Source organism: Phacochoerus africanus, chromosome 8 (genome assembly GCF_016906955.1).
Source record: "Phacochoerus africanus isolate WHEZ1 chromosome 8, ROS_Pafr_v1, whole genome shotgun sequence".
NCBI lineage: Eukaryota > Metazoa > Chordata > Mammalia > Artiodactyla > Suidae > Phacochoerus > Phacochoerus africanus.
Window position 1 is genome coordinate 14893410 of NC_062551.1, and position 27744 is coordinate 14921153.

General features: G+C 42.0%; 1 protein-coding gene across 1 annotated transcript in view; it reads right to left on the bottom strand.

Annotated features, from left to right (window-relative positions):
• Positions 1-19131, bottom strand: part of PMFBP1 (polyamine modulated factor 1 binding protein 1) — a 42807-nt gene extending 23676 nt beyond the window's left edge. Inside the window, exons 1-4 of the mRNA XM_047793254.1 lie at positions 19048-19131; positions 13273-13428; positions 4467-4709; positions 1024-1245 (exon numbers count right to left, since the gene is read on the bottom strand). Of these exons, the coding sequence (XP_047649210.1) occupies positions 1024-1245; positions 4467-4709; positions 13273-13428; positions 19048-19098 (672 nt within the window). The 5' untranslated portion in view covers positions 19099-19131. The remainder of the gene's footprint in view (positions 1-1023; positions 1246-4466; positions 4710-13272; positions 13429-19047) is intronic.
• Between the last annotated feature and the right edge of the window lie 8613 nt (positions 19132-27744).

Sequence of the window (27744 nt, forward strand, 5' to 3'; positions counted from 1 at the left end):
ATCTGTCTCAGAGTCTGCTTCCTGGGGAACCCAACCCACAACTGTTAGAACTAAAGGAAATGAAAATGGTAATGAGAACCACCCCCCACCCATCCATCAGTTTAGCACAGTTTAAAAATACTGAAAACATACTATGTGAGTGTGGGGAAATTATTGTTGGTGAAAGTGTAAACTGGTAGAACGTTTTTGATACTCGATTAAGAATTATCTTTAACGGTAAAAACAAACATATCCTTTGACCCACTAATCCTACTTAGGAAAGTACCTCATAGAAATAAGGATGTTCATTATAGCTTGTTTGTAATAGACAAACAGATCAGTAGACTGTACAGGGTGCAGTCACACCACAGAATACAAGGTAGTAACTCAAAGAGTTGTCAAGATTCACATCTAAAAAGTGAGGTGTAGAACCACATACATAAAATGACTCATTTATGTAAAAAGAAAACCATAACCTTTTATACATACAACTGTATAGCAAAAGGCTGGGGAAGATTGCCAGCACAATTCAAGTGATTGCCTAAGCGGATGGGAGTGGGGTGGAGAAGGCTGAAGGTGGACTTTTACATTTAATCTCCATAATTTTGTCTAGAGAGCCTATATCGTGGGTTATTTGTATAATTTAAAAACGCAATTCAAGGGAAAAAAGTCAGGCATTTTGGCCCTATGCTTTGTGGCTTTTTCCTCCTATTGGATCCTGAAGTCATGGTCGGCATGAGTCCTGTGACCTAAATGAGCTCCCCTTCAGACCCCCATGAGAACATGGAAGATTTGAGAGCTAATCTGGTAATTGACTTTCCGCCTTATTTGAAGTGGTGACTGCTTATATTAAGTAAGGAGCCTTGAAAGTCCTAAGGAGCAGTCTTATCAGAGGTGGGAAGGCTAGAAGTTCAAGCCGAGGGCTACAAAACTCCAAGGAAGAATGACATCTGTTTGAAGGTTTGGGTTTCCGGTGAAGAGGCCGGGACTGTCATAAGTTCTACCTGCAAGCTCTTGCTCTGAGTGGTCTGGTTTCAGTCCTACCTGACCGACGATCCCGCTGAGCTCCCCCTCCAGCATTTTCACTTGGCACTCCAGTAACTCGATGTTGCTCAGGGAAGTCTGGTATTTATCTCTGTAGAGGTTTAAACTCCTTTCTAGGGAGACGATCTTATCCCCAGCCAAGGCAAGTTGCTCCTGGGCCAAATGGAGCTTCTCCCCTGCGTTCTCATTATGATTTTCCATTTCCTCCTCGTAGAGAATCACCTGTTGGTGTAGGAATGAAACCACACTGAACCCACGGAAGCAGCTAATGAAGGAAGGACATGGCTATAAGATCCCGTGCAGAGGAGTCTTATATCTTTTTTTGTTTTTTGCTATTTCTTTGGGCCGCTCCCGAGGCATATGGAGGTTCCCAGGCTAGGAGTCGAATCAGAGCTGCAGCCCCCGGCCTACGCCAGAGCCACAGCAACACAGGATCCGAGCCGCGTCTGCAATCTACACCACAGCTCACGGCAACGCCGGATCATTAACCCACTGAGCAAGGGCAGGGATCGAACCCGCAACCCCATGGTTCCTAGTCGGATTCTTTAACCACTGCGCCACGACGGGAACTCCAGGAGTCTTATATCTTAACTAGAAACCCTGATGTAAAGAATAGGTCCAGAACAGATCTAGAGGCTACAATATATAAAGTAGGAATGTTAATAATTAGAAATTAAAAGAAAAAGATTGTCTTGTTTAGGTGGTAAGCTTCTTAAAGGCAGGAACCATTTCTATTTCCTGGTCTACCTGGTATGTAGTTTTAACTCAATAAAGAATTGCGAGTTAATTAATAGCAATGAGTTTGTATAGCTCCAATTTTTAAGGGCTTGAAATGCCATTATTTTTTCTTTCCTAGTTATCCTCTAGAGGTCTAATTTAGAAAATGTGGAGCCCCCTCATGAACACTGGTCCATGTCAGCAGAGTTGCCTAGAGATAGTGGGGGAATGTGACCTGAAGTTTCTCTGGGATTTGCACTATCCTTATTTATATTTCCTTTTCTTTCTAATCAATTAATTAGTTAACCAACTGACAGATATTTATTGAATGCACATGAACAAAGTCTTGGGCGCTTAGGTGTCTATATACCTATACAACACAGGTTCCTCCCTTAGAGAGTTTACAAACTCTTACGAATTGGGGGAGATAGGATTAAAAATTAGCAAACAGCTGTAGAGTGTGCTAAATTGTATGGCTTACATTGTATGTATTGCAGGAGTTAAGAGCAGGAGAGTCATCAAGAAAAGCTTCATTTGGGTTTAAATAGTTGAGTAGAATTCAGATAAAATGTATTCTGTTGGTCTAAGCTAATTTATTTGCTGCCTGCTACTTGAGATTCACCTTAGGAAAAGATCACTTAGTTTGAGGTGTTTATTAGGTAAGGAAAAGAGGAGAAGAATATTTTATATTCAGATGTTTGTAACAGAAGCTGTCAGTGAAGCCTGCTCATATCCCCTTGACACTCACCATTCCTTTGCATGCTAACCCCATTCCAACCACAAGCATCTTCACTTCTCTGCTGAGAGATGCTCTGGCCCAGAAGCCCACTCAGGCAGAGGAGCAAGACAAGGCCAGTGACAAGTACTGGGGAGTTAATACCTCAACCGATGACTGGGGCATGGGCTGCGATCAGTCTGAGGTGCGTTGGACAATATCTCCCAGAGTTCTCTGAAGGAATGAACCTGTGTTTCCCAATAGGGGTGATCTTCTTCTTAGCGACTTTCTTTAGGGGCTTCCCATGCTTGTTTGATTCACTTCCCTATTCTCTCACCATGCTTCCTGGGATCCTCTCCTGAATTAATTAGTACTTAGATTCATCTCCTTGTCTTAGGGTCTGCTGTTGGGAAACCCAACATTAGACAGAAGTTTGATGCTTCTGTGACCAAAGTGTTGGGGGAACTTGGCAGAAAGCATAAAGTAATTTTTTCAATGCTTTCCCAGTTTGGGCTGTGTGTCAGTGACGGCTGCTTGCTGTAGCCATGTGACTAATAGCGGCCAATGGTATGTAAGTGGAAGTGTTTGGGGATTCTGGAAAGTGTCCTTAAAAGGAAGAAGTGTGCCCTTCTCTCCCTACCCCACCTCCCACTTCATCCTGATTATTTGGAACAAAGATGTGATGGCTGGAGCTCCAGCAACCATCTTAGACGACAGAAAAGGGAAGCCTTGAGCTGATGATGGTGGAGCCTAAAAACAGGACCCTGGGGAGCTGATGACACAGGCAGTTACTCTCACAGTCCTAGACCTCCTCTCTCTGACCTTCTTTTATATGCTATAGAAATAACTATCTTATTTAAGAAACTATTGCTTTGGGCTTTTCTGTTACATACAGCCAAATAGAATCCCAAGTAATTCAGGGTCAGTTTATCCAGGCTGGATGTTTAAGTTATGATGAACCAGCTAGTTTTAACACAGCCCTGCATTAGCTTTATTAAACCCCGGTTTATGCTCACAGGCTTTGTCTTGACTATATTTTATAGGATAAACTTTATTTTCCCTCTCAATCCTTTCCAGCAAATTCTCATTGGCCATAATATTTCCTTTGAAAAATTCCATGTGCTTTAAGGCCCATCATGGTTCTTAAGTAACAGTACCATTCAACACAGTTCTTGGTATTTAATCTTTAAAGGCAGAGGAATAAAATTCTAGAGGAGGCTGCCTGTTGCATTACTTGGAACCCACAGTTTTACTACTGCTAGTGCTGTTACTACTGATTTTAGTTCTATAGCTTTGGTCTTAGGGACTTTACGTGTGATTATACAAGGAAGATACTCTTTGGCTTAAAAAATACTACTGCCCTGGGGCATGAATAGAAATGAATGTCCAGAACATACTTAAGTCTGTTTGAGGGAGTTCCCGTTGTGGCTCAGTGGTTAATGAGCCTGACTAGGATCCATGGGGACGTGGGTTTGATCCCTGGCCTTGCTCAGTGGGTTAAGGATCCAGCGTTGCCATGAGCTGTGGTGTAGGCTACAAATGTGGCTCGGATCCTGCATTGCTGTGGCTGTGGGTATAGGCCAGCAGCTATAGCTCCAATTCAACCCCTAGCCTGGGAACCTCAATATGCCATGGGTGCGGCCCCAAAAAGACAAAAGACAAAAACAAAAAAACCAGAATGTACTTAAATCTATTTGATCTGAAACTCCAGTCTGAAAAAAAAAATGATTTGGTATTCTCAGTGACTGACTCAGACTCAATGTCTGGTTATCTTATCAAATGTGCCAGGAATTTACATATCACTGAAATCTGATTTTTCTAAAAATGATTGATTTAATGGGCCTTATACCTTTCTCATAACCCTTAATTAAAGAGAGAAGTTTGAGAAAACGTGCTCAAGATCTTGTGAAGCTCTCCTCTGTTAAGTCCAGTGTTTGCTTTCTAGTGTCGTGGCCTGATTTCTGTAGGTACACAGGCATATAGGACATTTCCACAGTTATTTTATCTATACCTCATCTTCTTTCATTTTGCAGTGATGGTGGAGAATGACGAGGTCAGAAGTCTGCTTCTCCAGAACGGACTGATACTGCAGGAGAGAACAGTAAGAAGTCTGCAACTCCTCGGTGCGAAACTCTAGTTCTTGTTGAAGGGCCAGCAACTTTTTCCTGAGCTGTTGGAGTTGTCTCAGATGACACTGTTTATTGGGTTCAAACTTCATGTGTGACTCCTCGAATGCTAATGCTTGCTTCTTTTTCTGCAATCGAGGTTAAATATACAGAAAGGCTTTAGAATGACACCACGCAGGCATTCACTCCTTGGTTTTTTTTCACTTGTTCAACCACTTACATCCATCTATTCATCCTTTTACCTTTTCATCTCCAGAGCACTTATTAAACATTTCACTTTATTTACAATGAAACATCACGATATTTTCGCTCTGTAGGGAGGATTTAAAAGAAGGAAAAAAGCATAGTTCATTCCTATTATTTAGATGTAGCATTCCTATTATCTAGGTCAGAAGAAAAAACCATACACATAAGGGACCTACAGAGCGGTATAATGATACACACGATAATATGCTTATGTTCTGTCTTCGTGTATAAAGATCACACAACTGACCTGGAAGGAAATGGATTTCTGGCCATGCTTCTTGGACTAAGTTTGATTATGAACAACACCCAGATAAAAGGACAGACTCTTAGGGAAGTGGCGTTCTGGAATGCCAGAGAAATGGGAGACAGAGATATTGTTCAGGCACATCAGGGCACTGACTGTGTCTCCTCCTGAAGGTAGATGTGACTGTGCAAATGCGGAGTGTGTGTGTGTGTGTGTGTGTGAGTGAGAGAGAGAGAGAGAGAGAGAGAGAGAGAGAGAGAGAGAGAGAGAGAGAGATCATTCCTTACCAAAGGATAATCAAGCTGAAATGCTGCTAGACCCCTCTTACATTTTCATTCATGAAGTAAACATATGCTGAGAACCTATATTGTGTCAGATATTCTGCTGATAGGACCTGTCCTCGTGTTGTTTATTCTAGCACAATTGAGGTCTTTGCACTGATGCTTCTACATTTTCTTGCCCCACATTCCTGTGACATGTGAAAGGGAGGTGGACGAAGGAGGTGGCCTGTGGGCATTCCTTAGCTCCTGTCTCTGCTTATTATCCTTCTACTTACTCTTTAAAACTCTGTCCAAATCCTGCTCTCCTTCCTGTTTTTCCTGCAAAGCTGTCTTTGCACCAATACATGCACTTTACTGATACGTCCTTAATGTGGCATTTCACCTGCTGCCTTGCATTGTAATAATCTCTGTGCATCTTATCTTTTAATTAGATTATAAATTCCTGAAGGGCAGGGGTCATGTCTACTCCTATAGGGCTGGGATTAGAGATTCATACATAGCCAGAATTTGAAGGAAAGAAGGAAATAAAATAGTGAATAAGCAATCTTGCTGGCTCCCAAGAATTCAAGCTTGTGGCCCCTTGACCTCATTAACAGAGTGCTTTCAAAATGTTTTAAAAATTAACTTTTTTAAAAAACAGTTTTACTGAGGTATTCTTTATATATCATAAAATTCAACTATTGTAAGGGCACAATTCAATGGCTGTAGCAGTTTATAGAGATGTGCAACCATTATTGCAATCCAGCTTTAGAATATTTTCATCACCTCAAAAAAGGCCTCATGCCCATTTGTCACTCCCATTCCTACCCCAGCTCCCGGCAACCACTAACTTTCTGCCTCTATGGATTTGCCCTTTCCATACATTTGGTATAAATGGAATTGTATAACATGGCACATTTTGTGTTTGGCTTCTTTCACTTAGCATAATGGTTTTGACGTTCATCCAGGCTGTAGCAAGAGTCAATATTCTGTTCATTTTTATGGTTGAATAGTATGAATATACCATAATTTGTCTGTTCACCAGTTGATGGATGTTTGGGTTGTTTCAGTTTTTGTCTATAATGGATAATGCTGCTATGAAAATTAACATTGCAGCCATTATGTGGATATGATATTTTCATTTAATTAATTTGTTCAGCAAAGATTGTAGTATACCTATTATGTGTCAAGCACTCTACTAGGTAATGGGGATACAGAAGTATATAAAACAGAGCCCTACCTTCCTGAAGTTTGCACTTACTTGGAGGATGGGCGAAGGTGAGAGAGAGAGGGGGAATGAGAGGGAGAAAGACAGCAGATTAAAGAAGCAAATTATGTTTATTAAAAGGAAGAGGTGCCATGGAGGAGCGTAGTGAAGGGAAGGGAGACGAGGAATACCAGGAAGGAGGCAGGTGAAATTCTGAATTAAGTGTTTTGGGAGGACCACATTGAGAAGGTGACAGCTGAGTCAGGAGTTGGAGGAGACAGGGGAGGAGCCTAGAGGGAATCTACAACAGGAACACTCCAGTGAGAGGTAAGAACAAGTGCTAAAGCCAAGTGGTGGGAAGCCACTCTGTTCTGGCTGGAGCAGAGAGATTAAGGGGGTGGGGAGGAGCGGAACCAGAGGAGGAGAGAAAGGAAAGGGAGGTAAGGTCCTTTAGGGCCATTTTCTAAAATCTTTAACTTTTCCTTTTAGGGAGATGAAAGGCCATTGGAGGGCACTGAGAGGAGAAGTAACATGACCTTTGGATATTACCAAGGACACACTAGCTGTTCTAGTGAAAATGAATTGTAGGGAGTCAAAGATAGAAGCAGGGAGACCAGGGAGTTCCCGTCGTGGTTCAGCAGAAACAAAACTGACTAGGATCCATGAGGACGCAGGTTCGATCCCTGGCCTTGCTCAGTGGGTTAAGGATCTGGCATTCCTGTGGCTGTGGCATAGGCCAGCGGCTACAGATCTAATTCAACCCCTGGCCTGGGAACCTCCACATGCCACAGGTGCGGCCCAAAAAAGACAAGAAGAAGAAGAAGACAAAGGAGGAGGAGGGGGACGGGGAGGGGAGGGGAGGAGGAGGAGGAGGAGAAGAAGAAGCAGGGAGATGAGCGAGGAGGTTACAGCAAGAAGCCAGGTGAGAAGGGACGGCAGCATGGACCAAGGTGGAAGCTGGGAAATGTGGCTGGGTTTTAGAGATATATTTGAAAGTAGACCCCATAGGATTTGCTTCTGCATTAGAGGTGGGATGATGGGAGATAATGGTCAAAGTGGATTGACTCCATGGCTTTGGTCTGAGTAACTGGAAAGACGGGGTTTTAAAGAGATGAATCAGTAAGCGCTGGGACCCAAAAGAAAGAAAATCTTTTCTATGAGAGTGGGTGGGGCAGCACATATAAGATAAGGGAGGCTCAACCCAGTTGAGAACCAGAAAGACAACAGCTTATTGGACCAGTCCAGTCTGAAAGAGAAGATAGAAAATGGGCCATGATGGTCACCAGGCAAAAGAAATCCAAGAAAAAGACAAGCTGAGCTCTTGGCTTGAATATCTGGTGCATGTGGCCAGCGGGAAGTTGATGAGACTTCTTTCCTATGCCAGTCAGAGGTGCATTGTATATTTATTTACTCTATGTGGCTATAATTGCCAACATTTATACTAAAGGTTTTTAGTTCAGTGCTTTCATTCATTTCAAGATAAGAATGTTGCTGTTCTCACAACTTACCTGTGATTGAGGTTCAGAGAGAAGGGACTTGGGAGTGGTGAGTGTGCACATAAGCATGTGCCCTAGAGCCCAAGTCCTCTGTCTCACAGGTAAGCTGTGGGGTGGGGAGGTACTTGGAAAAAGAGACAGTTATGAATAAATACTCACTGTGGGTAGAACTAAAGCAAAAGAGTGAACATCTGGGATACAGCCATCTCAGAAGGGCTTATTTTAGTGAAGAAAATACCCAATAAAATCCTTATCAAATTTTGCCCCAATCCTGCTTCTCTTGGCTTTGTTGAAGGTGACTTGACCTCTGAAAATTAAGAAATTGGACTCCTGGTCCTGCTAGGGCTTGTGTTTGCAACTGTTGGTGTGGACCTTCCTCTCCACGGATGGGTATGTGTGACCCGGGTGAAAACCGACTGGTCTCCTCATGGTGTATTCCTTCTCTGCTTCCCCTTATGTCCATGTCCCCGTTTTCTCTTCATTACTCAAAAGATTGAGAGAAATGCTCTTCTTCTTCTTCTTCTTTCTTTTTTTTTTTTGTCTTTTGGTCTTTTCTAGGGCCGCTCCCTCGGCATATGGAGGTTCCCAGGCTAGGGGTCTCATTAGAGTCGTAGCTGCTGGCCTACACCACAGCCACAGCAACGTGGGATCCGAGCTGAGTCTGCGACCTACACCACAACTCATGGCAACACTGGGTCCTTAACCCACTGAGCAAGGCCAGGGACCAAACCCACAACCTCATGGTTCCTAGTTGGAGTCTTTAACCGCTGCACCACAAAGGGAACTCCAGAAATGCTCTTCTTTTAAAAGAAGCCAGACTTCTTCCTTCAGGCTTCCCCTCCAAGTACATCATTAATAATTAGGAGTGTTCATAACTGTTCTTGGACTTTAAAGCTTCCTGTGGGTAAAGAAGGTCTTTTCCTAGTGTAAAGCTTAGCAACCTGGCAGTGATACTAGGAACTGTTAATAATTTCTCTTCCTCAGAAGTCATGTTAAACTTTCTGGGTTTAATTTTGGCCTGAGGTAACCCGATAGAACAACGAGATGATGAGAGTTCACTAAAATCTTTCACTACAGGGCAAAAGTAGCACCTGACCTAATTTGTCTGGTTATAAAGATCCAAGAACTGCTCATACCTGCAGAGAAACTAGAGTTTTCTTGGATGAGAATTGTTATCATTTGCACACTGTAGATACCTATGGGTTTAAAAGGGATCAAATTTCAAAGACTTGGAGGAATGCCTAGAGTTACTTGAGACCTATTAAATGTCTACTTATTTATCTTTAAGGGTTCAAAAGATTATTTTTCTTATTTCTAAATGAATAGAAAAAGACATGCTATGAATTATGCCTGCATATCACTTATATTTGTACCAAAGAGCAGTATTATAAAGGCATTAATGCATTTCCTATTGCTTCTTTGCTTTTTAAGTTTTCTTCTTAGTGAAGACATAGATATTATATTAGATTCTGCTTTGACCTTTAAACTGAGATCTAGAGAAAAAGAACAAGTTGGAAATAATCTTATGGAAGTAAGATTAGTTCTCAAAATGACCATCCAGAATTGGACATGATTCCAAAGCCCATCTGGTCCATCTATGTTTCTCAGATAGATTTCTGTCCAGGCGTCAGCTGTCTTAAAAGATAGAGCATTTGGCCACCTGTAGGAACCTGTTCCCATATTTAGACTACATTTCAGCCCTACTTATGGTCAAAGAGATTACAGTTGTTGCTCCCTCCTTGCCTGTGTGGCCACTTGATCACAGGGGGAAATTAATTGGCCTGGCATGATTCACCTTTTGATAAGTCATGTTGGTTTCCACCCAATACTTTGTGCTTTTCAAGCTGATGCTAATTGATTGATGTTAAGTTCTCTATTTTCCCTGATATTGAAGTTAAGCTGACAGGTCTATAATTACCAGGACTGTCCTTTTTCCCTTTTTAAAAAGATGAGCACTTCATTCACTTTTTTTTTCAGTCTATAGGGACTTTCTTTATCCTCTTGAGTTCTCAAAAATAATCACGAGCAGCTATGTAATAACACCTGCCAATTCCATAAGTACTCTTCGAAGTAAGTCATCGGGCCCTGCTGCTTTGCCTAAAGCTGGCTTTTTAAAATACTTTTAAACCATTTTATTCTCTCTTTTAGTTTGTGCTCTCTTCTGTTGCAGATTGGCATAGCTCTGATAAGTGATTCCCTGATGATTTTTCTTTTTCTTCATTTGAGAGGAAAAGTCCCATCTTTTCTCAGTTACTGTCAGAACTTCTTTCCCTATCTTCGAGGTGCAAAGTGAGATATTTCTCCCATAAGCCTGGCTTAGCCTTTTATCACTGAATGGGTTCATCTACTACTTTTTATACCTTCTACAAATTGCATTCTTGTACTTTCTTGTATTAGTGTAGAACTGAGTGTTTAAGTGACATGCATTTCTTTTGGACCCCATCTTCGTGGTTTAGATATTTTCCTCATTGGTGATCTCTGACTATTAGAGATTCACCTAAAAAAAAAAAACCCTCTTTTTATTTTGGAATGTTTTGAAAGATTTACAGAAAAATTCCACAGGTGGCACAGAATGTTCCCATATATTCGTCATCCACCTTCCCCTAATGTTAACCTTTTATATAACCTAGGTACATTTGTCCAACTAGGAAATTAATGGTGGTAGATTGCTATTACCTAGACTACATACTTTATTTGGATTTTATCAATTTTTCTACTACTGTTTTTTTTTTAACCTGTCCCAGGAACCAATCCTAGATTCCACATTGCCCTTAGCAGTTTCACTTACATTTTTTCATTCTCAGTGATTCAAAATGGTATCTTTGTGTGATAATTTCCATTGAATGTATTAGTCTTTACATATTTGACTAATTACTTTCAGCTGCAGAAACCAAAATGTTCACAGTTTTAAGCTAAAAATAACCTCCTCCATATACTTCAAAGATGAGTTTGGAAATCTGAGCTCTACTGAATATCAGTATTCCCTCCGTGCCACCACCAAGGCTAAAGGAGCATGGCGAACTGTTCCTTTTCTGGTTTGATCATCATTTTATTATGTGTTTGTTGTTCTTTTCTCTTTTCATGTTGAGGCACTTTTGATGCCCAGGCAGTGTCCGGACGAGAGCGAGGTAAGTGACATGTAAGTTTTAAGGAGGCATTCAGATTCAGGATCAAGTAAGTAGAGGGTTGGCTCCTAAAGAGGAAGTGCTCTCTGAGTTTTGCATCTCACTTATTTTACCCCCATCCCAGCTCTCTCTGTTCCTGGTATTTGGAGCATAACATATTCTTGATTTACAAAGTCACCCACCCCCTGCCTACCACTCCTTTAGTTACATATAACATTGGATATAATATTTTAATTTTTTTCCTCATAACTGTGTGCTTAACTATGACCTCCTACTTATTTCTCCAGCTCCTTGTCAGATATTAATCAAAATTTCAGAAAGTCTCAGGTTCACCCTTTGTTCTCATATTATATTTCCTTGTGGGAGGCAGATCTTATAGGGATTTTGTGAGTGGGTGAGTGTGAGTCTATATCTAATTGTGTATTTGTATGCATAGCCTGCAATTTATATTCGGCACTAAGTGCTGGGGAAAAAAAGAGCCTGTTTTAAAGCTTGTTTCAAGCTGTTAGACCTTCTTCTGGGCAATTATAATAATAAAATGCAACTAACACCTTTCTCCTTCCAAGTTGCCAGGTACATTTATAAGCCACAGAGCTTTTGCTGACTGGGGGAATAAATAAACTTGCAACAGCAATGGTGAAAATATCCTGAAAATGTTAATATGTGGGAAGAAAGTAAATTATGATAATATTCTTCCAGGATCCATTTAGGAAAACCAGTGGATATTTCTATATTTGTGACCTCCTGGGGAAAGGACAGCAGGGCTCAGTAACATGAGGTAGAATTGCTTTGCTGGTAGTGTTTTTAGGGCATTGCAGAGGAACCATGTGAGGTTTACACAGGGAGTGGTAAGTGCTGGGACAACTCAGACAGACAGAATTAAGAAAGAACAGATTCTTGCCTGCAAACGTTAAGGATGATGGTGGATCCTGACACAGTGGCTAAGAGGAGAACTTGGAGGTCTAGCAACAGGTCTATGCAACTAGTACCTGCCTTATGTTTTCCAGGAACTCTAGTTCCCAAGCAGAAATGAAGACTGCATGTTAGGAATTCCTGGAAACCCAAAGTGTTTAGAGAGCTATGGGAAAATATCTCCCAGCTGGCTCCCCAGCTTGTGTAGATAAATTTAGAGACTGGTTTAAGGAGCTCAGGGCTAGAATTTCCAAAGACAGAAAACCTCAGGATGAAAGTGAAGTTGCCTCAGCTGATGAAAGGCCTATGCCACGGCTAAGAATTAGTTCAAAATCACAATCTCAAGAAAGATGGTCATAACAGGAAGTCCTTCTGTTCACACATGCTCAGGATAAAGTGTTGCTGAGTATTTTGGTGGAAGCAAGTCCTATGACAAAGAACCAGGTGTCAAGTAGTAGTTTGTGTGGGAGGTTATCTTAGGAAACTCAGGTAGGGGTGCAGGGAAGTGAACAAGGCAGGGAAGGAGGCTTGAAAAGGTAACCTGCTTACTTCTGTGGGCAACTGGGGCTGAGTCCCACTAAGGAACTCTGGGACAGAGCAAAGAGCATGCCTGGAGTTATCACAAGGGAGATAGGTTACCTAATCCACCATCTCCCCATCAGTCACTGGTTGAGGGCTGTTTCCAGGGCCATTAACTCTCTTGCCCTTGAGCTTATCCTACGATTGGATTCCTGCATCCAGAAGAAAAGCTTGTAGGAAGAGAGCTACAGGTGTGGTCATAAAGAGCTCCTGCTCTGCACTGATGGGAAGTGACACCTCGGAGCAAGTGGGATGGTTGTTACTTTCATGGTTGACCTAGAAGTTTGTCTAAAATCCATTAAAAGCTTTATATAACTACAATCTGGTCTTTTCAGGGCAAAGGGCCTCAGGTGCTGCAAATCCAGGTGTGAAAGCCCAGATAAGGAAAAGACAGAGGCTCGGATATGGATGACCTTGGAGATAGCTAGATTGAAAAATTCTGAGGGCGGGGATGGCATCTATGTGTGTGTGTGTTTGTGTGTATGTGTAACTCTCTCTCATTGCTTGCTCAATAAATGCTCTTGAACGATCAGTGGGAGAACTTTCTGTTATTGTTCCTGCCCAAGGGGCAGAGGTGGAAGAGGAGGGAGCAGAGGTGGGAAGCAGCTGCTGAGTCCCTTACATGGCTGCTGTTCATCATTGCCTCCTCCACACAGAGCTGATTTTCCTGCAAGGTCTTCCCCTGTCTCTTGCAGACATCGTGTAGATTCTTGATGTCAGCTTGTAGGCTCAAGAGCTTGCTGTTCAGGCTGCTCACTTCTCTGTCCCTCTCCCCCACCTCGGCAGTCAGAAAAACAAAAGCATCAATTATGAACCATCAAGAAAATGCTTACTTTTCATTCACTGGTTGGCAGAGACTTTAAATTTGCTGGAAATTTGTCCATTAACCCTTGGCTGTTATTACTCATCCTGTGTAACATTTACATGGTGTCCACTTGCAATGCGTCTGAGTGCTCTGCATTATTCAGACAATTACTTATTTACATTAATTAATCTTCAACCACTGCTGTGGGTGCATCACAGACACTTGCCCTGCTTTTCCAGAGGAAGTTAGTGCCTTGAATAATTCCAGGCACCTAGTGGGCTGTCTATAAATATGAATGGTTCTTGCCATTGATGAAATGAACATACTGAGATGTCAAACAGACTTGTCAAGACTATAGTGAAACAGTGATGGAGTTGATGTGGTATCTGAAAAGTCTCTTCACTTTCCCTCCCACCCACTAAACCAAAGACCTCCTTCACTGTAAACCCAGTGCTTTTCTTTGGAGATGGATGGGGATAAAATTAAAATCTCTGGGCTGATTGCATAACATCCTTGTCTTTGATTATGAGTGAAAATGATTAGCTAGTTATTGCTAGGTCAGATGGAAATCAGTGATCAAGATCAAAGTAGAGAGTGTGGAGCACAGCAGCTTGGGTGGGGTTGGGGTGTACCGCTGTGGGAAGAGGGTGGTGCTCTGTCATACTATGACGCCACTTTCTACTTACAGTGTTGTGAGCGGCAACCATGTGAAAAGAAATTAGCAAGAAGCCCTCTGGCAACCTATCTAGTGCTTTAATCCTACCATTGTGCAGACTTTCTGTAACACGGGCACTACCACCCCTGAGTTTTAGATGTTGGACCAAGGCTGGGGCTTTTACGGCAGATGCCTGTCTTTTGTTGCATGACCCAGGGCAGTCTCTCAGGTGAAGATTCACAGCAACTATTAAAGAAATACTCCTGAAGGAAATCAGCAAGGATGTGATGGAAGCAGGACAGGGGAGGGGCAGAAACTAAGAAAGGGCACAAATTCAGGCCAAGTTTTGTGGAAGGGGCCTCAGCCTAATCCCATAGGAAACTCTAGGATGTAAATTACACCTTAGAGTCCATTTTAAGTCAATGAAAGCTGGGCTGTCAGACTCAGCATCAGTCAGTCAATGGCTAAGGGCTGCCTTATGGGATATAAGTTCCCAGGGACGTTCAGCTCTCTGCTCTTATAAGTAAAGGGAGCCCAAGGGCAATTCTTCTAAGACAACTGTAGGAGCAAAATCACACAGAAGCCATGAGTGCACAGAAATGGCAAAGTGATCCACATGACAGCGCCTGAGGCCCCACAACAGGTTAGCAGCAGAGTGGGGAGAGTCCTGTTTTCCCAACCCTGTGGCCAGGGCTCTGACACCATATCACTGATTGTGCTGGCCTCTTAAATATATGAGCTACATAACACGTGTTCCCAGGGAGCTGGAGACCTGATATGGACATCATAAATCAAGGCTTACTGGACAGGTCAGTTTAAGAGACCTCTGCACAAGGCCGAGGGGGGGCTGGAGGATAACCACGGGAATCGGACACCGCAATGTCAGAGTATGCGGAATTCAGAAGGTTTCCCAGAAGTGCTGCTGTCTCAGCTGATTTATTCCTTCATTTCCATTTAGTACCTGGATTTTTTTTTTTTTTTTTTTTACCACTTTACAGTTTAATTAGGTTAACGGCATGGCTCTGTCATTAAAAGGATTTCATTATCTCAAAACTCTCCCAGTTCCTCCCTTGCTCCTGTCCCCTGTTCCTTGCTTTCAGAAAAATAACAGTGGATGTCAACTGCCCCAAGCACGTAATTGCCATTAAGACAATTACCAGAGACTCTCTTAAGAGAATATGTGTAGAGTGGCTAAAAAAAAAAAAAAAAAAAGGTGTACACTCTTCTCTAACTAGAAAACAAAATCCTTGACCTGACCAGGAGCAGCAGTTTGATCCTAGGGCTTTAAATCCCTGTTGTCATGGCTGCCATACTGGGAATAGAGTATAGAGACTCACTGTGGAGTGGGGCCCTAGGGATCCCCTCCTTTTTTGCCACAAGACTTTCTTTCTCTGGCATTTATGAGCAGGTTAGGTGATAACACTAGGCCTGCTCTATGGAAAGGCCAAATGCCCGATATGCTTGCCTTGATGCTGAATATGTGCTTCCTAAGGTGAGGACAGTGTCACCAGATTGTTGCATAAGGAGGAGCCTGGCACACTGATGACTCGTTAGTAAGGTACCAATGATACACAACTTGAGCCTCTCCATGTTAAAAGCTCAATGCCCTCTCTCTTATGCCGATTAAAAAAGACTGCTCCTTCCATTTTTATATGTCTTCTGAGCAGAAGGCCTGCTAGCCCAATTCTGTGGCACGACTAGGACTTCAGAATTGGATCGTTAATGTAGATGATCTCATCTAATTTGGACATTAGCATTGACTCAGAGTCTCTGAGGCAATTTCTTTGTTCATAAAACAAAGGTTTGGAATAAATAATCCTTTCTTTGAGGATGCCCTAAACCAGCTGAATAACAAATGTGTTTTTTTGCTGGATGTCAAATGAAATTTGCTTTTGAAATCAGAACCTAATGATTCACTCCTAAAAGCCAAATTATACAAGAGTTTTTGTTCATCAGAACGGGAGTGAAAATGCCGGGAGAGTAACAAGGTTATTTCCATGAACCATGTATTATTAGTATTGTTTTTACTATAGGTAGTTGTTAGAAGAAGCTATGCTCACCTCAGAACTCCAGAAAGGCAAGTGTTTCTCGGGTTCCAGTAAACTTAATTTCTCGCTAATATCATGCACAGAGGTCACTGGACACTATTTCTAATCCCATCTACTTTATGAAGGCTAAATTCCAGGCAGATGCCTTTTGAGTATCAATATGCAGTAGGAATTGATTTAATCTGACATTTCATCAATCAAAGCTCTGTAACCAGTACTAAGGCATGAGATGAACTAAGAGTCATAATGCTGACCCACAGGCACCATCTGATTCTGTCCTAGATCTGAAGTCATTAACAATGGTTGAAATCACAAGCTTCCACTGCTAGGTGAGTTTCACTTAGATAAGCCATGCACTTGGACACAGGCATAACTCAAAGATATTATGGGCTTGGTGCCAGCCGACTGAGATAAAGCAAATATCATGATAAATCAAGTCACACAAATTTTTTGGTTTCCCAGTTCATATAGAAATAATTATATTTATACAATACTATAGTCTAATAAGTTTGCAAAAGCATTTTATCTAAAAAAAGTTCATGCCTTAATTTTAAAATAACTTATTGGTAAAAAATGATAACCACTAACTAAAACTTCAGAGAGCTGCAATCTTTTTGAGCTCTGACCACATATCATCATAATGAATACAATAATAAGGAAAAGTTTGAAATATTGTCTGAAGTACCAAAATGTAACACAGAGACATGAAGTGAGCAAATGCTATTGGAAAAATGGTGTCCATAGACTTGGCTGATGCAGGGTTGCCACAAATTCTCAATTTGTAAAAAATGCAGTATCTGCTGAGTGCAATAAAGTGAAATTCAATAAAATGAGGTGTGCCTGTACCCAGTTTTACTTATCTGGGGTTGGAAGCTGATCACTTGTCTGAAGGCATGTGACAGCAGCAGCAGCAGCTACTAACCATAGGGAAAACAGTGAGTGCTAAAGTGGCAGGTGCTACCACACTCATGACAGTCATTGGAAAATAGGTTATTTACTGAAGCAAATTTTCTATATTGATTAATGAGTCTTTTTTCAAAGAGCATGCCTTCTCAAACGTATATTTCAAAAGATGGGAAGGAATTTTTCTCTAGGCATCAAGGTATTGACAGTCTCGTGTTTCTTCTTGGGGGAAGCTGATGCTAAACCGAAGCTTATGATTCAAGGATACTCTCAGATCCCAGGTGCATTACAAAGCTTCAAGACCGTAGCATTTCCAGGGATTTGGCTTTTAAACAAGAAAGCTTGGGTGGCAGTTTCTAGAGTAATTCCGGAGTCAACCCATGATACCATAAATCTCATCATCTTTGGAAATGATCTTTGGGAGGATAAGGACAAATCTTTAGTAAACAATGGACACTCACTTTAACCACCACTACCATATAAAATATACCAGTTTATAGTGAGTTATGTTTTAAAAAGCATAAAACATTATAAATTAACATCGCTTCAGGAATTTTCACATTTTACTTGTGTAATAATAGAGTTTGGTTATCTACAGTAATTTCAAACATTGTTGTTGATATTATTAACTTGATTCCTCAGTTTACCTTTCCATATATAAAGCCATTGCAGTTTTTGGTTACTTATGATGAGAACGAATGTGCATTTATACAAGGTTTGCCTGTGAGCAAAAATTTTGGAACCAATTATGTCCAGATAGTGAAGAACAAGTATATTTTACTGTATTCTAAATTATTTAACAATTGGCTCACTGTTTGAGTGCCAGGCTTAGGATACACATAGTACACATGGCATATGGAAGAATTCTGCCACCTACGGAATATGGGCCAATTTTTGTTGGCACTTGGGCAATTGCTACATACTTTCCTCCATCATATCCTTGGGGAAACTGTTTCGCTAGAAAGTAAGCTCCATAGAGCAGGGACCTTTGTCTCTTTTGTTCACTGCTTTAACCACTAGAACTATGCCTGGCACATCACAGGTGCACCAAAGATAACAGCGGAATGAAGAAATGCCCTTCTAAAAAATCCATACCAGATCCTTGTTTCCTGCAGAACTTGCAGCAAATCCTGAAGGGCTCCCTCTAGTCATTCAACAGGAAGGGAGCTGAAACATCTCTTTTAGAAGTACTCTTGGTAGGAGGACTGTTAAAAATCGTATGTCATGTGGGACAATGGTATACTAACTAAAATATTTCCCTTAAGTCCTTTTGGACAAGTCAGGGAACATACATGAACATATTTTGAACAAAATATTAAACTCATCGGAGTACTCCATTTTCATATCATTCCAGATAAAGAGAGAATGTTGGCAATGATATTTAATATTTATTAAGGGCTTCTTAAGTCCCAAGCACTGATGTTTTACATGCAGTGTCTTACTTAACCCTCACAGCAAGACTTTGAAATAGGTACTCATTATTCGTATTTTCTAGGTATGGCAAAGGAGGCTGAGAGAGTCTAAGTGACATTGTTACTGATATGTCTAATAACACGCTGCTTTGAGATTTGGTCCCAGACCCACCTAGCTCAAGTCTGGGCTCTTAAGTGTTATACTCTGCTGCCCACCTGTGTCTGTGATATTTTGGGATGCTTATTATTGCAATTTTTTTTTTAGGGTTGCACCCCAGCATATGGAAGTTCCTGGGCTAGGGGTCGAGTCGGAGCTGTAGCCACAGCCACAACCATAGCAACGCAGGATATGAGCCGCATCTTCGACCTACACTATAGCTCACAGCAATGCTGGGTCCTTAACCCACTGAGCAAGGCCAGGAATCGAACCTGCATCCTCATGGATACCAGTCAGATTCATTCCCACTGAGCCATGATGGGAACTCCTATTATTGGAATTTTGAAACCCTTGTAACAAGAAGTCCCTTGTAACAAAAGTTCAACTCCATGTATGTTGATAAGTAAGGGGCCTTACCTCATCTTTCATTTCCTTGGCACCTCTCAATTCTCCTTTAAGCTTTAGCATTTTCTGAGTTTTGTTATAAACCTGAAAAAGTCCAAGAAATTTAAGATGGAAAAGGTATAAATGAGCCTGACCCTTTCAAGATTTTCCCACCTGGATATGTGCTTTCAGCAGGGAGTTTGGAAAAATTTACCAAACTGTTAGCAATGTCTACTTTCCTACCCATATGTTTGTGTTTTCAAAAGTGTATTAAAGCCTTCACCAGGAAGATAGGACCATGGTTTTAAATCTTTTCAAAAAACCACCACTTGGGGGGCTAAATAGTTTCTGAACTCATCCATCCTGGAGAGCAAAAGGTCTGAAATCATCTTTCCTTTTTAGTTTTCTACAGCTGACATATCATTAACATTATGTACTAATCATGAACCAGCTGGGATGTGCATACCAACTTCATTCTCATGATAACTCTGGGAGGCAGATACCATTACGGTCCCCATTTAACAGAGGAGGACACTGAAGCATAGAAAGGCTAAATGACTTACCCAAGGTCAGGCAGGCTCTCTTACTACTTTGTGGAGAGATTCCATTAATTTCTAATTATTAATTTGGAAATATCTGATGATGTGATTTTTTTGCAGCATCAAGTTACTATATTGTTGGTGCTTGTAAAGTTAGGAAACTTGTAAAGTGCTGAGAATTATCTAAATCAAAAGCCTCAAGGGAAAAAAAAATCCTCAAGGAACCAAAGATTTTTGCACCTGTATGTGTATAACTATAGATGATGCATTTGAGGTCATAACGCACCACACTCATTAAAATGATCTAATTTACTACGTTTTTAACTCTAAGACTAGAGCAAGTTTCCACCAAGTACTTACCTGCAGAATAGTTCCAAGAATGAGAAGCTATCAAAATACTCATTCTTTGAAATGAACCACATACCCCACCCCTAATATAAGCCAAGAGGAAGAAAGAATGCTGGTGAGAATTTGGAATGTTTTACGGGATGGTATTCCACTGTGCTGCATTGTTTACCCTCCCATGTCTTCATGCACAGAGATGCATCATGGGAAAGGTGATGTAGCTGGGGCTTACCCAGGGAGGAGGCGAAGTGATGTTACAGTAACGAACAATCTGCAAATCTCAGTGACTTAAAACCATGAAGGTTTATTTTTCACTTGCGCTACATGTCCTTTATGAGTCAGCTGGGGCTCAGCTTTCCATTGTCCTCAGCTAGTGGAACCTCTATCATCTAGTATGTTGCCTGTTGCCATGGCAGCAGAAAGGGAACTAGGTGAATCACATACAGGTTCTTAAAGTGGAAGTGACACTCTTCACTTCTGCTCACATTTCATTGGCCAAAAACCAAGTCATATGGCTACGCTTACCTTCTTCCTTTAAAATCCCCAAAAGGAAATATTGGTGAATGCCTCCCATGTGAGGTGTCTTAGCCTGTTGGGCTTCTGTAACAAAATATCATAGACTGCATCTTATAAACAACAGAATTTTTTTTTCTCACAGTTCTGGAGGTTGAGAAGTCCATAATCAAGGTGCCTGCAGATTAGGTGTTTGGTGAGGACACAGTTCAGAGATGGCTGTTTCTTTTTTGCTGTAACTTCACATAGCTGAAGGGGTAAGGGAGAGCTCTGTGGTGTCTGTCTCTCTGTCTTTATTTCTTCCTTCCTTCCTCCCTCCCTCTCTTTCTTTCTTTTTTTTTTTTCACAGGTTTAAAACATGTATTTAAAATACAATTTATAAAATGCTTAATCTGGGAGTTCCCGTCGTGGCGCAGTGGTTAACGAATCCGACTAGGAACCATGAGATTGCGGGTTCGGTCCCTGCCCTTGCTCAGTGGGTTAACGATCCGGCGTTGCTGTGAGCTGTGGTGTAGGTTGCAGATGCGGCTCGGATCCCGCGGTGCTGTGGCTCTGGCGCAGCCAGAGTGAAGAACCTCCATATGCTGCGGGAGCGGCCCAAGAAATAGCAACAACAACAACAACAAAAAAGACAAAAGACAAAAGACAAAAAAAAATGCTTAATCTGCTGACTCAGGAGCCCCCAGTGTAGGGTGGGGTAGGGTGGGCAGCTGCCCGCTAGGCTGGCAGCGCAGGACTGCAGGGGTGCACCCCTCCCTCTTTCTTCCTTCCTTCCTCCCACCCCTTTTCCTTCCTTCCTTCCTTCTTTCTTTGCCACCCTCGGCATATAGAGTTCCTGGGCCAGGGATTAGATCCGTGCTGCAGTTGTAACCTAAGCCATAGCTGCTGCAACTCTGGATCCTCAACCTGTGCAGGGCTGGGGACTGAACCTGTGTCCCAGAACTCCCAAGACAATGCTCATCCTGTTGTGCCACAGCAGCAAATACTGGGGCTTGTTTTATAAGGGCACTAGTCCCATTCATGATGGCTCCCTCCTTATGAAATAATTACCTTTCAAAGGTCCACCTCCTAATAATATCGCTTTGGCAGTTAAGATTTCAACACATGAATTTTGAAGGGACACAAACATTTACTCTGCAGCATTAGGCAAATGAGAAGACTAAAGATGGTGTGGCACAGGGAGTTCCCTGGTAGCCTAATGGTTAAGGACTCAGGGTTGTCACTGCTATGGCATGGTTTTGATCCCTGGCCTGGGAACTTCTACATGTCATGGGTGGAACCAAAAAAAAAAAAAAGGAGTTCCTGTCATAGTGCAGCGGAAATGAATCCGACTAGGAACCATGAGGTTGCAGGTTTGATCCCTGGCCTTGCTCAATGGGTTAAGGATCCAGCATTGCCTTAAGACTCGGCTCGGATCTGGTTTTGCTGTGGCTGTGGTGTAGGCTAGCGGCTACAGCTCCAACTAGACCCCTAGCCTGGGAAGCTCCATGTGCTGAGGGTGAGGCCATAAAAAGGAAAACAACAACAACAACAACAACAAAAAAGACTATTGTCTTTCCTAGCTCTAGAGTACTGGATCAGTGTTCTACCTTGATGGATATTCTTCTTTAGTAGGAATTGTGAATTCAGCCCAAACATCACATGAAGATTGGAATGGGATAAACACATCCTTGAGAAGAATATTCCTCTCCAGGCAGACCTACTGGTTAGTTGGGAGATGATCCTTAAATCAAATGACATCTTGTCCCAAAGACAGAAATGTGATTGTCTAGATTGTGATGGTTTCACTTACTACGGAGTTACACAGCAAGATTTTCAAGGGCCAAGAGCATTTGGAAGGAAAAGTGGTAAGCTTAGGCTCTCATATTTTCATGAGAATATATCAGACTTTATCGAGTAAAATAAGTCAGAGGAAAAATAGCTGAATTGTGTTCCATGAAGGAGACATGGGAATTCTGTGAGTCATTAACAACAGCAGTGGGCAATTTGGAAGTGTTTATGATGAAAAAGGGGGAATGATTATATGATACATTTTTGAAGCATTTGACAGTAATGTTTGCCAGATGGAAGCTTCAAATGCTTATAAAATGATTGTGGAAGCTTCACAATGCCCTCTGAGGAGTGTGGCTGGACAAATATTTTGCAGAGGAGAGAACTCACCACAGAGGGAGGGCCTCTGGGTACTTATCTCTGGGCCCAGGACTCGTCTTCCTTCTTCTCAAACTCTTACTCTACATCTTCTCTGCTCCTGTGTCCTGTATCTTTGTTGAGACCTTCACATCCTCGTGCCTCATCCCCTCCATCAGCATCTCTTAATTCTTTCATATCGGCCCAGGGGACTGCTCTTTTTGTATTTGCAAGTTCTGCCATCTGCTTTTGTAGCAGGCTTTTTTCTTGGTGACAGCTGTGACCAGGAAAAAAAAAAAAAAAAAAAAAAAGCAATTGTAGTGAAATCTAAAAGTTGGTCAGGGGATCTAGCAATGTTTTGTGCCTCTCAAGTTAGCCTCAGCCCTCACACTGAGCACCTTACAGGTTCCCAAGAAACATTTAACACTGCATTTCACATGGGTGACTAGTGTAGGAGGTATGAAGTCAGGTGTGCAGAGAAAAGGTAACTTTTTTCTATTACTCACTTCTATTATTACATTTCTACCAAATGGAAGAAAATAGAACCTTTGTTATTTCTGAGAAATGTCCATCTTTTTAGGTTAAAAGTTAATCATTTCATGATTTCTTCCACCTATTTAAGATCTCTTCAAAGTGTGCCCAAGTTCTAGGGTCCTAAGTTGCATCCAGGCATCAGGGGTGGTTTCTGGTCCATGGTCATGGGCAACTTTCCCAGCTGGAATGTGCTGAGATGTCTATGTCCTGGGCATCAGGCTACATCTACTAGATCTTTCTGTTACTGTGGGCTTTGGGTCTGCTGGTCCTCTTTCATCCTCTGAGGAAGCTCCTACAGGGGAAAGAGAGAGAGGCACATGTGAGCCTGGCCTTTGGCCCTCTGCTCTTAGACGTGCTTTATCATCTTTCTATACCATCATGTCCATCATTCTCTAGAAATGTGTTTAGAGGAAGGGGATAGGATCTTAAGATCTTGTTCACTTCCCTGGCCCCCATTCCTGGAATTGGTCACAAGTCTTTTCTGCCCCTGGAATGGTAAACCTATTGGTGTTATATTATTTTCCCTACTATTGCCAATTTCATTGGTCTCACCAGAGTCAAATACTCGTATGTATGCTCAAAGTCCCCTCTTTTTCCTCTTTCTTAACTCAGAGAGTCTTTGTTTATTTTGGGGAAAAGGAAGGAAAAAGGTACAAGTGAACAGGTTCAATGAGGCACAGGTTGAGCGGGAGCAGGATGGGAAACACAGGGTAGTATTCCACACACCCGCAACACACATTAGGTTACACAAATGCCGTAATCACAGATTACTGGTCTTGGCTTTCTCCCCAAGAAACTGCTTGGGTATCTGGATGGACTACTGGCCTTATAGCAGTACCGCCTGTTCCTCTCCCTTCATGACCTGGATGGAAGCATATAAAGGATCCATTCTTCTCATTTAAAACATGTTTCTAGGTTTTCATGGAAAGAGATGCTATATAGTTTAATGTTAAAGCTATCCTTTGGAGTTAATCAGAACTAACAGGTCTACCTACACTTTGCTGAAAGTCTTTCCTTTACTCTTGCTAGGTTTTATATTTTTCTCCAATGTTCCACCTCCTACTAATGAAAAAAGGGTGATGAGTCCTAGGGCTCTTAATTATTGAAACAATGAAAGGATGTTCAGTGTTTCTTCTATTTTTAAAAATATGTAAGCACCATGAATAAACAGAATGTTCCTTGTGCAATAAATACTTCTGCCCAGAATGCATGTACAGAGCCATAGCATGCAGTGGCCTGGCATGAAGAGCCTACCTTTTTGGATTCAAATCCAGTTCTAAAAGAAAAGAAATCCCTGATCACGTAGTGCATATGTGATAGGAGATTTTAGGAGGTGGTGGTTTTGCCAGGATTTGGGGTTCTGCACCAAAACTTAGTGAATAGGAACCTGACACCAAGGTCACTGACTGGGTCATAATCTATCCCCAGGACTAAGGTTCTTCTGGAGTGGAAGCAGGGCCAGTGGGTCTTCCCAGAAGGAGACTTTGGAAGAGCAGAAGAAATGATCCAGTGAAGGGATCCCAGGATTTATCAGATTCACTGCCATAGGTGAAAATTTCTCTCCATGGCTATCTCTCTCTTTCTTTCTCTCTTTCTTTCTCTTTCTTTCTTTCTTCCTTCCTTCCTTCCTTCCTTCCTTCCTCTCCTTCCTTCCTTCCTTCCTTCCTTCCTTCCTTCCTTCCTTCCTTCCTTCCCTTCCTTTCTTCCTTCCTTCCTTGCTTCCTTCCTTCTTTCTCTCTCTCTCTCTTTCCTTTTCTTTTCTTTCTTGTCTTTTTAGGGCCGCACCCACAGCATATGGAGGTTCCCAGGTTAGGGGTCTAATCGGAGCTACAGCTGCTGGCTTACGCCACAGCCACAGCCACAGCCATGCCAGATCTGAGCCGCGTCTGCGACCTACACCACAGCTCACGGCAATGCCAGAGCATTAACCCACTGAGTGAGGCCAGGGATTGAACCAGCAACCTCATGGCTCCTAGTCAGATTCGTTTTCACTGCAATACAACAGGAACCCCTCTCTTCTGGTACTTTTCACAGACCCTGCTAGTTGCCTTTTCCAATATCCATACTTTTAACCTTTCATAGTAACGGACTCAGAATTTTATTGGAGTGTGTACGTACTCATCCAAAAGACTTCCTATCCCAGCCTCTCTCGGTAGCCAAGTATGGCTGTATGTCTCAGTGTTGATAATGAGATGTAAGAGGAAATATTGTGGGAACTTCCAGGAAATCTTAAAGAGAAATGTACAGCTCTTTGTTCCTTCCTGCTTCCTGCTTTCCTTCTTCCTTTTTTTTTTCTTTTTTTAATCTTTTTTTTTTTTTTTAATTTGCTTTTTAGGGCCATACCTGCAGCATATGGAAATCCCCAGGCTAGGGGTCAAATCGGAGCTGCAGCTGCCAGCCTACGCTACAGCCACAGCAACACAGGATCCAAGCGCATCTGCGACCTACATCTCAGCTCACAGCAATGCCAGACCCTTAAGCCACTGAGTGAGGCCAGGGATCGAACCTGAGTCCCCGTGGATACTAGTCGGATTCATTTCCCCTGAGCCACAGGAACTCCCTTCCTGCTTTCTTGGGATGCTGATTTGGGCCCTGGTGCTCCAGCAACCATTTGGAACATGACGTGACGCTCATAGAGACAGAACCTAGGTCCCTGGTGGTATGGAACCACCAGGTTAGCCCTGGACAGACAGCAATTTCGACCTTAACTGACTTCTATCTTAAGTCACTGTTGTTTTGGATTTTCTCTTTTATGCAACTAAATCTAATGCAAACGGATAAAGTATGGTTAATTGTACTCCTCTCAGAGAGACCTCTCAACAATCCACTCTCCATTTCTAGCACCTCCACCACCTGCTTCTATCACACATTTTAGAAACTCTGTTTCATTGTGGACCAACTCTTTGACCCTACAAACATTTTTCTCAAATATCCCTTTCCTTTACTTGACTTGATTTTGTCTTGATACAATCAAACTTTTTGCTTTCACTCTGTATCTTTCTCTCCCTGATGTCGGGATTAGGAAGATCCAGGGTGGGGAAGAGAGCAAGTCCTCCTATTGCCACCATCATTATTCCTGTTCCATTTAGTAAAATTTCCTCTTGTGAAGTACACACTCCATCCGATCTTGGTTGCCTTTAGGATCAATTGACACGCTGAAAACTCTCCCACTGATTGCTCAACATCTTTCATTTTTATGAGTTATCTTCTTTCTGTCTGTCCAAAACCCACATACTTTCAAGACTCAACTCAGCAGCCATTTCTGTCATCTTCCTTCCAACCACATGCACTATTAGCACTTGTATGGCAGCTACTATATGTCAGGCACTATTCTAAACATAAAAGAACATTAATCTTCACAGGAGCCCTGCCAGGTAGGTAACCCCTCACACTTTCACAGCATTTAATCTGCTTGCTTTTTAACATAACACAATTTGCCTTTATTACGGCTATTTGATTTGCATTGTCTCTCCATAAAGGCAGTGGTGATTGATTCTGGTGAAAAAACAAGAACATATAGGACTTTCTGAAATAATTTTATATTTCCAGAAAAGTTGCAAACATAGTACAGAGCGGTCCTAAATACCCCTTCCTCAGCTTCCCCAACGTTAGCATCTTACACATTATCAGTATGTCTCTTACCAATGATATTGACCTTGGTTACTTTTAAGCTGGTGGCTGTGGAGTTGCTATTTTCCCCATTACAACTAATACAAAATTTCATAGAATCTTCTTCAAGAGTTGCCCTCTGCAGCCTTCTTCCTGATACTATTCAAGAAGACTCTTTTCTTGAGAAAGGATTTTCCACATTCCCTTACCTTCTCTCTCCATGTGAGCCCCCTCCACCTTCTTATAGTTTTCAAAGGGTTCACTGAAAAAGCCAAGGCCTTTTGGAGTTGATATGATCCGCTGGCATTTGCCTGGCTGCCTGCTCTCTGGCAGGAGAGGGGTTAAATACTTTGGGATAACTTCAGCACTGAACTGCCAAGTCTCTTAGGTTCAGCTCAGCAATCAAACTGCATAACCTAATAGAGCCCCTGGTGCTACGGGAAACACAAGACACTGATTTATATTTTAATATCAGTAATTTCCACAAGAGCAACATTTCTGAGTATCATTTTACAATTTCTGTCAAATGCTAGCTCCGTTTTTCTTAATTCTGTTTATTGTGCCTGAATTTGCAATCTCATCGGCAATGCAGATTCTCGGCTCTCAGGAGAGAAGAACATCTCTGTCTTTCTCTGGAAGGGGAAGGATGGGGGCAGGGACAGAAACGGGCTTATAAAATAACTGGAAATGTAGCTAAAGTACTGTTTATTAAGAATGGTGATGAAGTACTTTTAGTTAAAAAAGGGGGAGGAGGCGGTACTGGACAAACTTTGCAAAAACGTGGAAAACAAATGAGGTGTCTGGAATCCAAACTGGAATCTTTCCTCCCAGAATGGAGAACTGTTCGATACACTGCAAAACTGAGGAAAGGGAACCAACATGGGGACTATTTGGTACATTTGCCGTGGGATCCTTGCTATGGCCATTAGTGCTACAGCAGGCTGTAAAGGGCTTTGGGATCCTTAGGGATCAAAGGTGCATGGCTGCATAAATGCCAGATGTTGCCATTAGGAGGAAGGAGTCTGGTTCTCTCCTGTGTTCTTTGAACATCCAATAAAAGTAA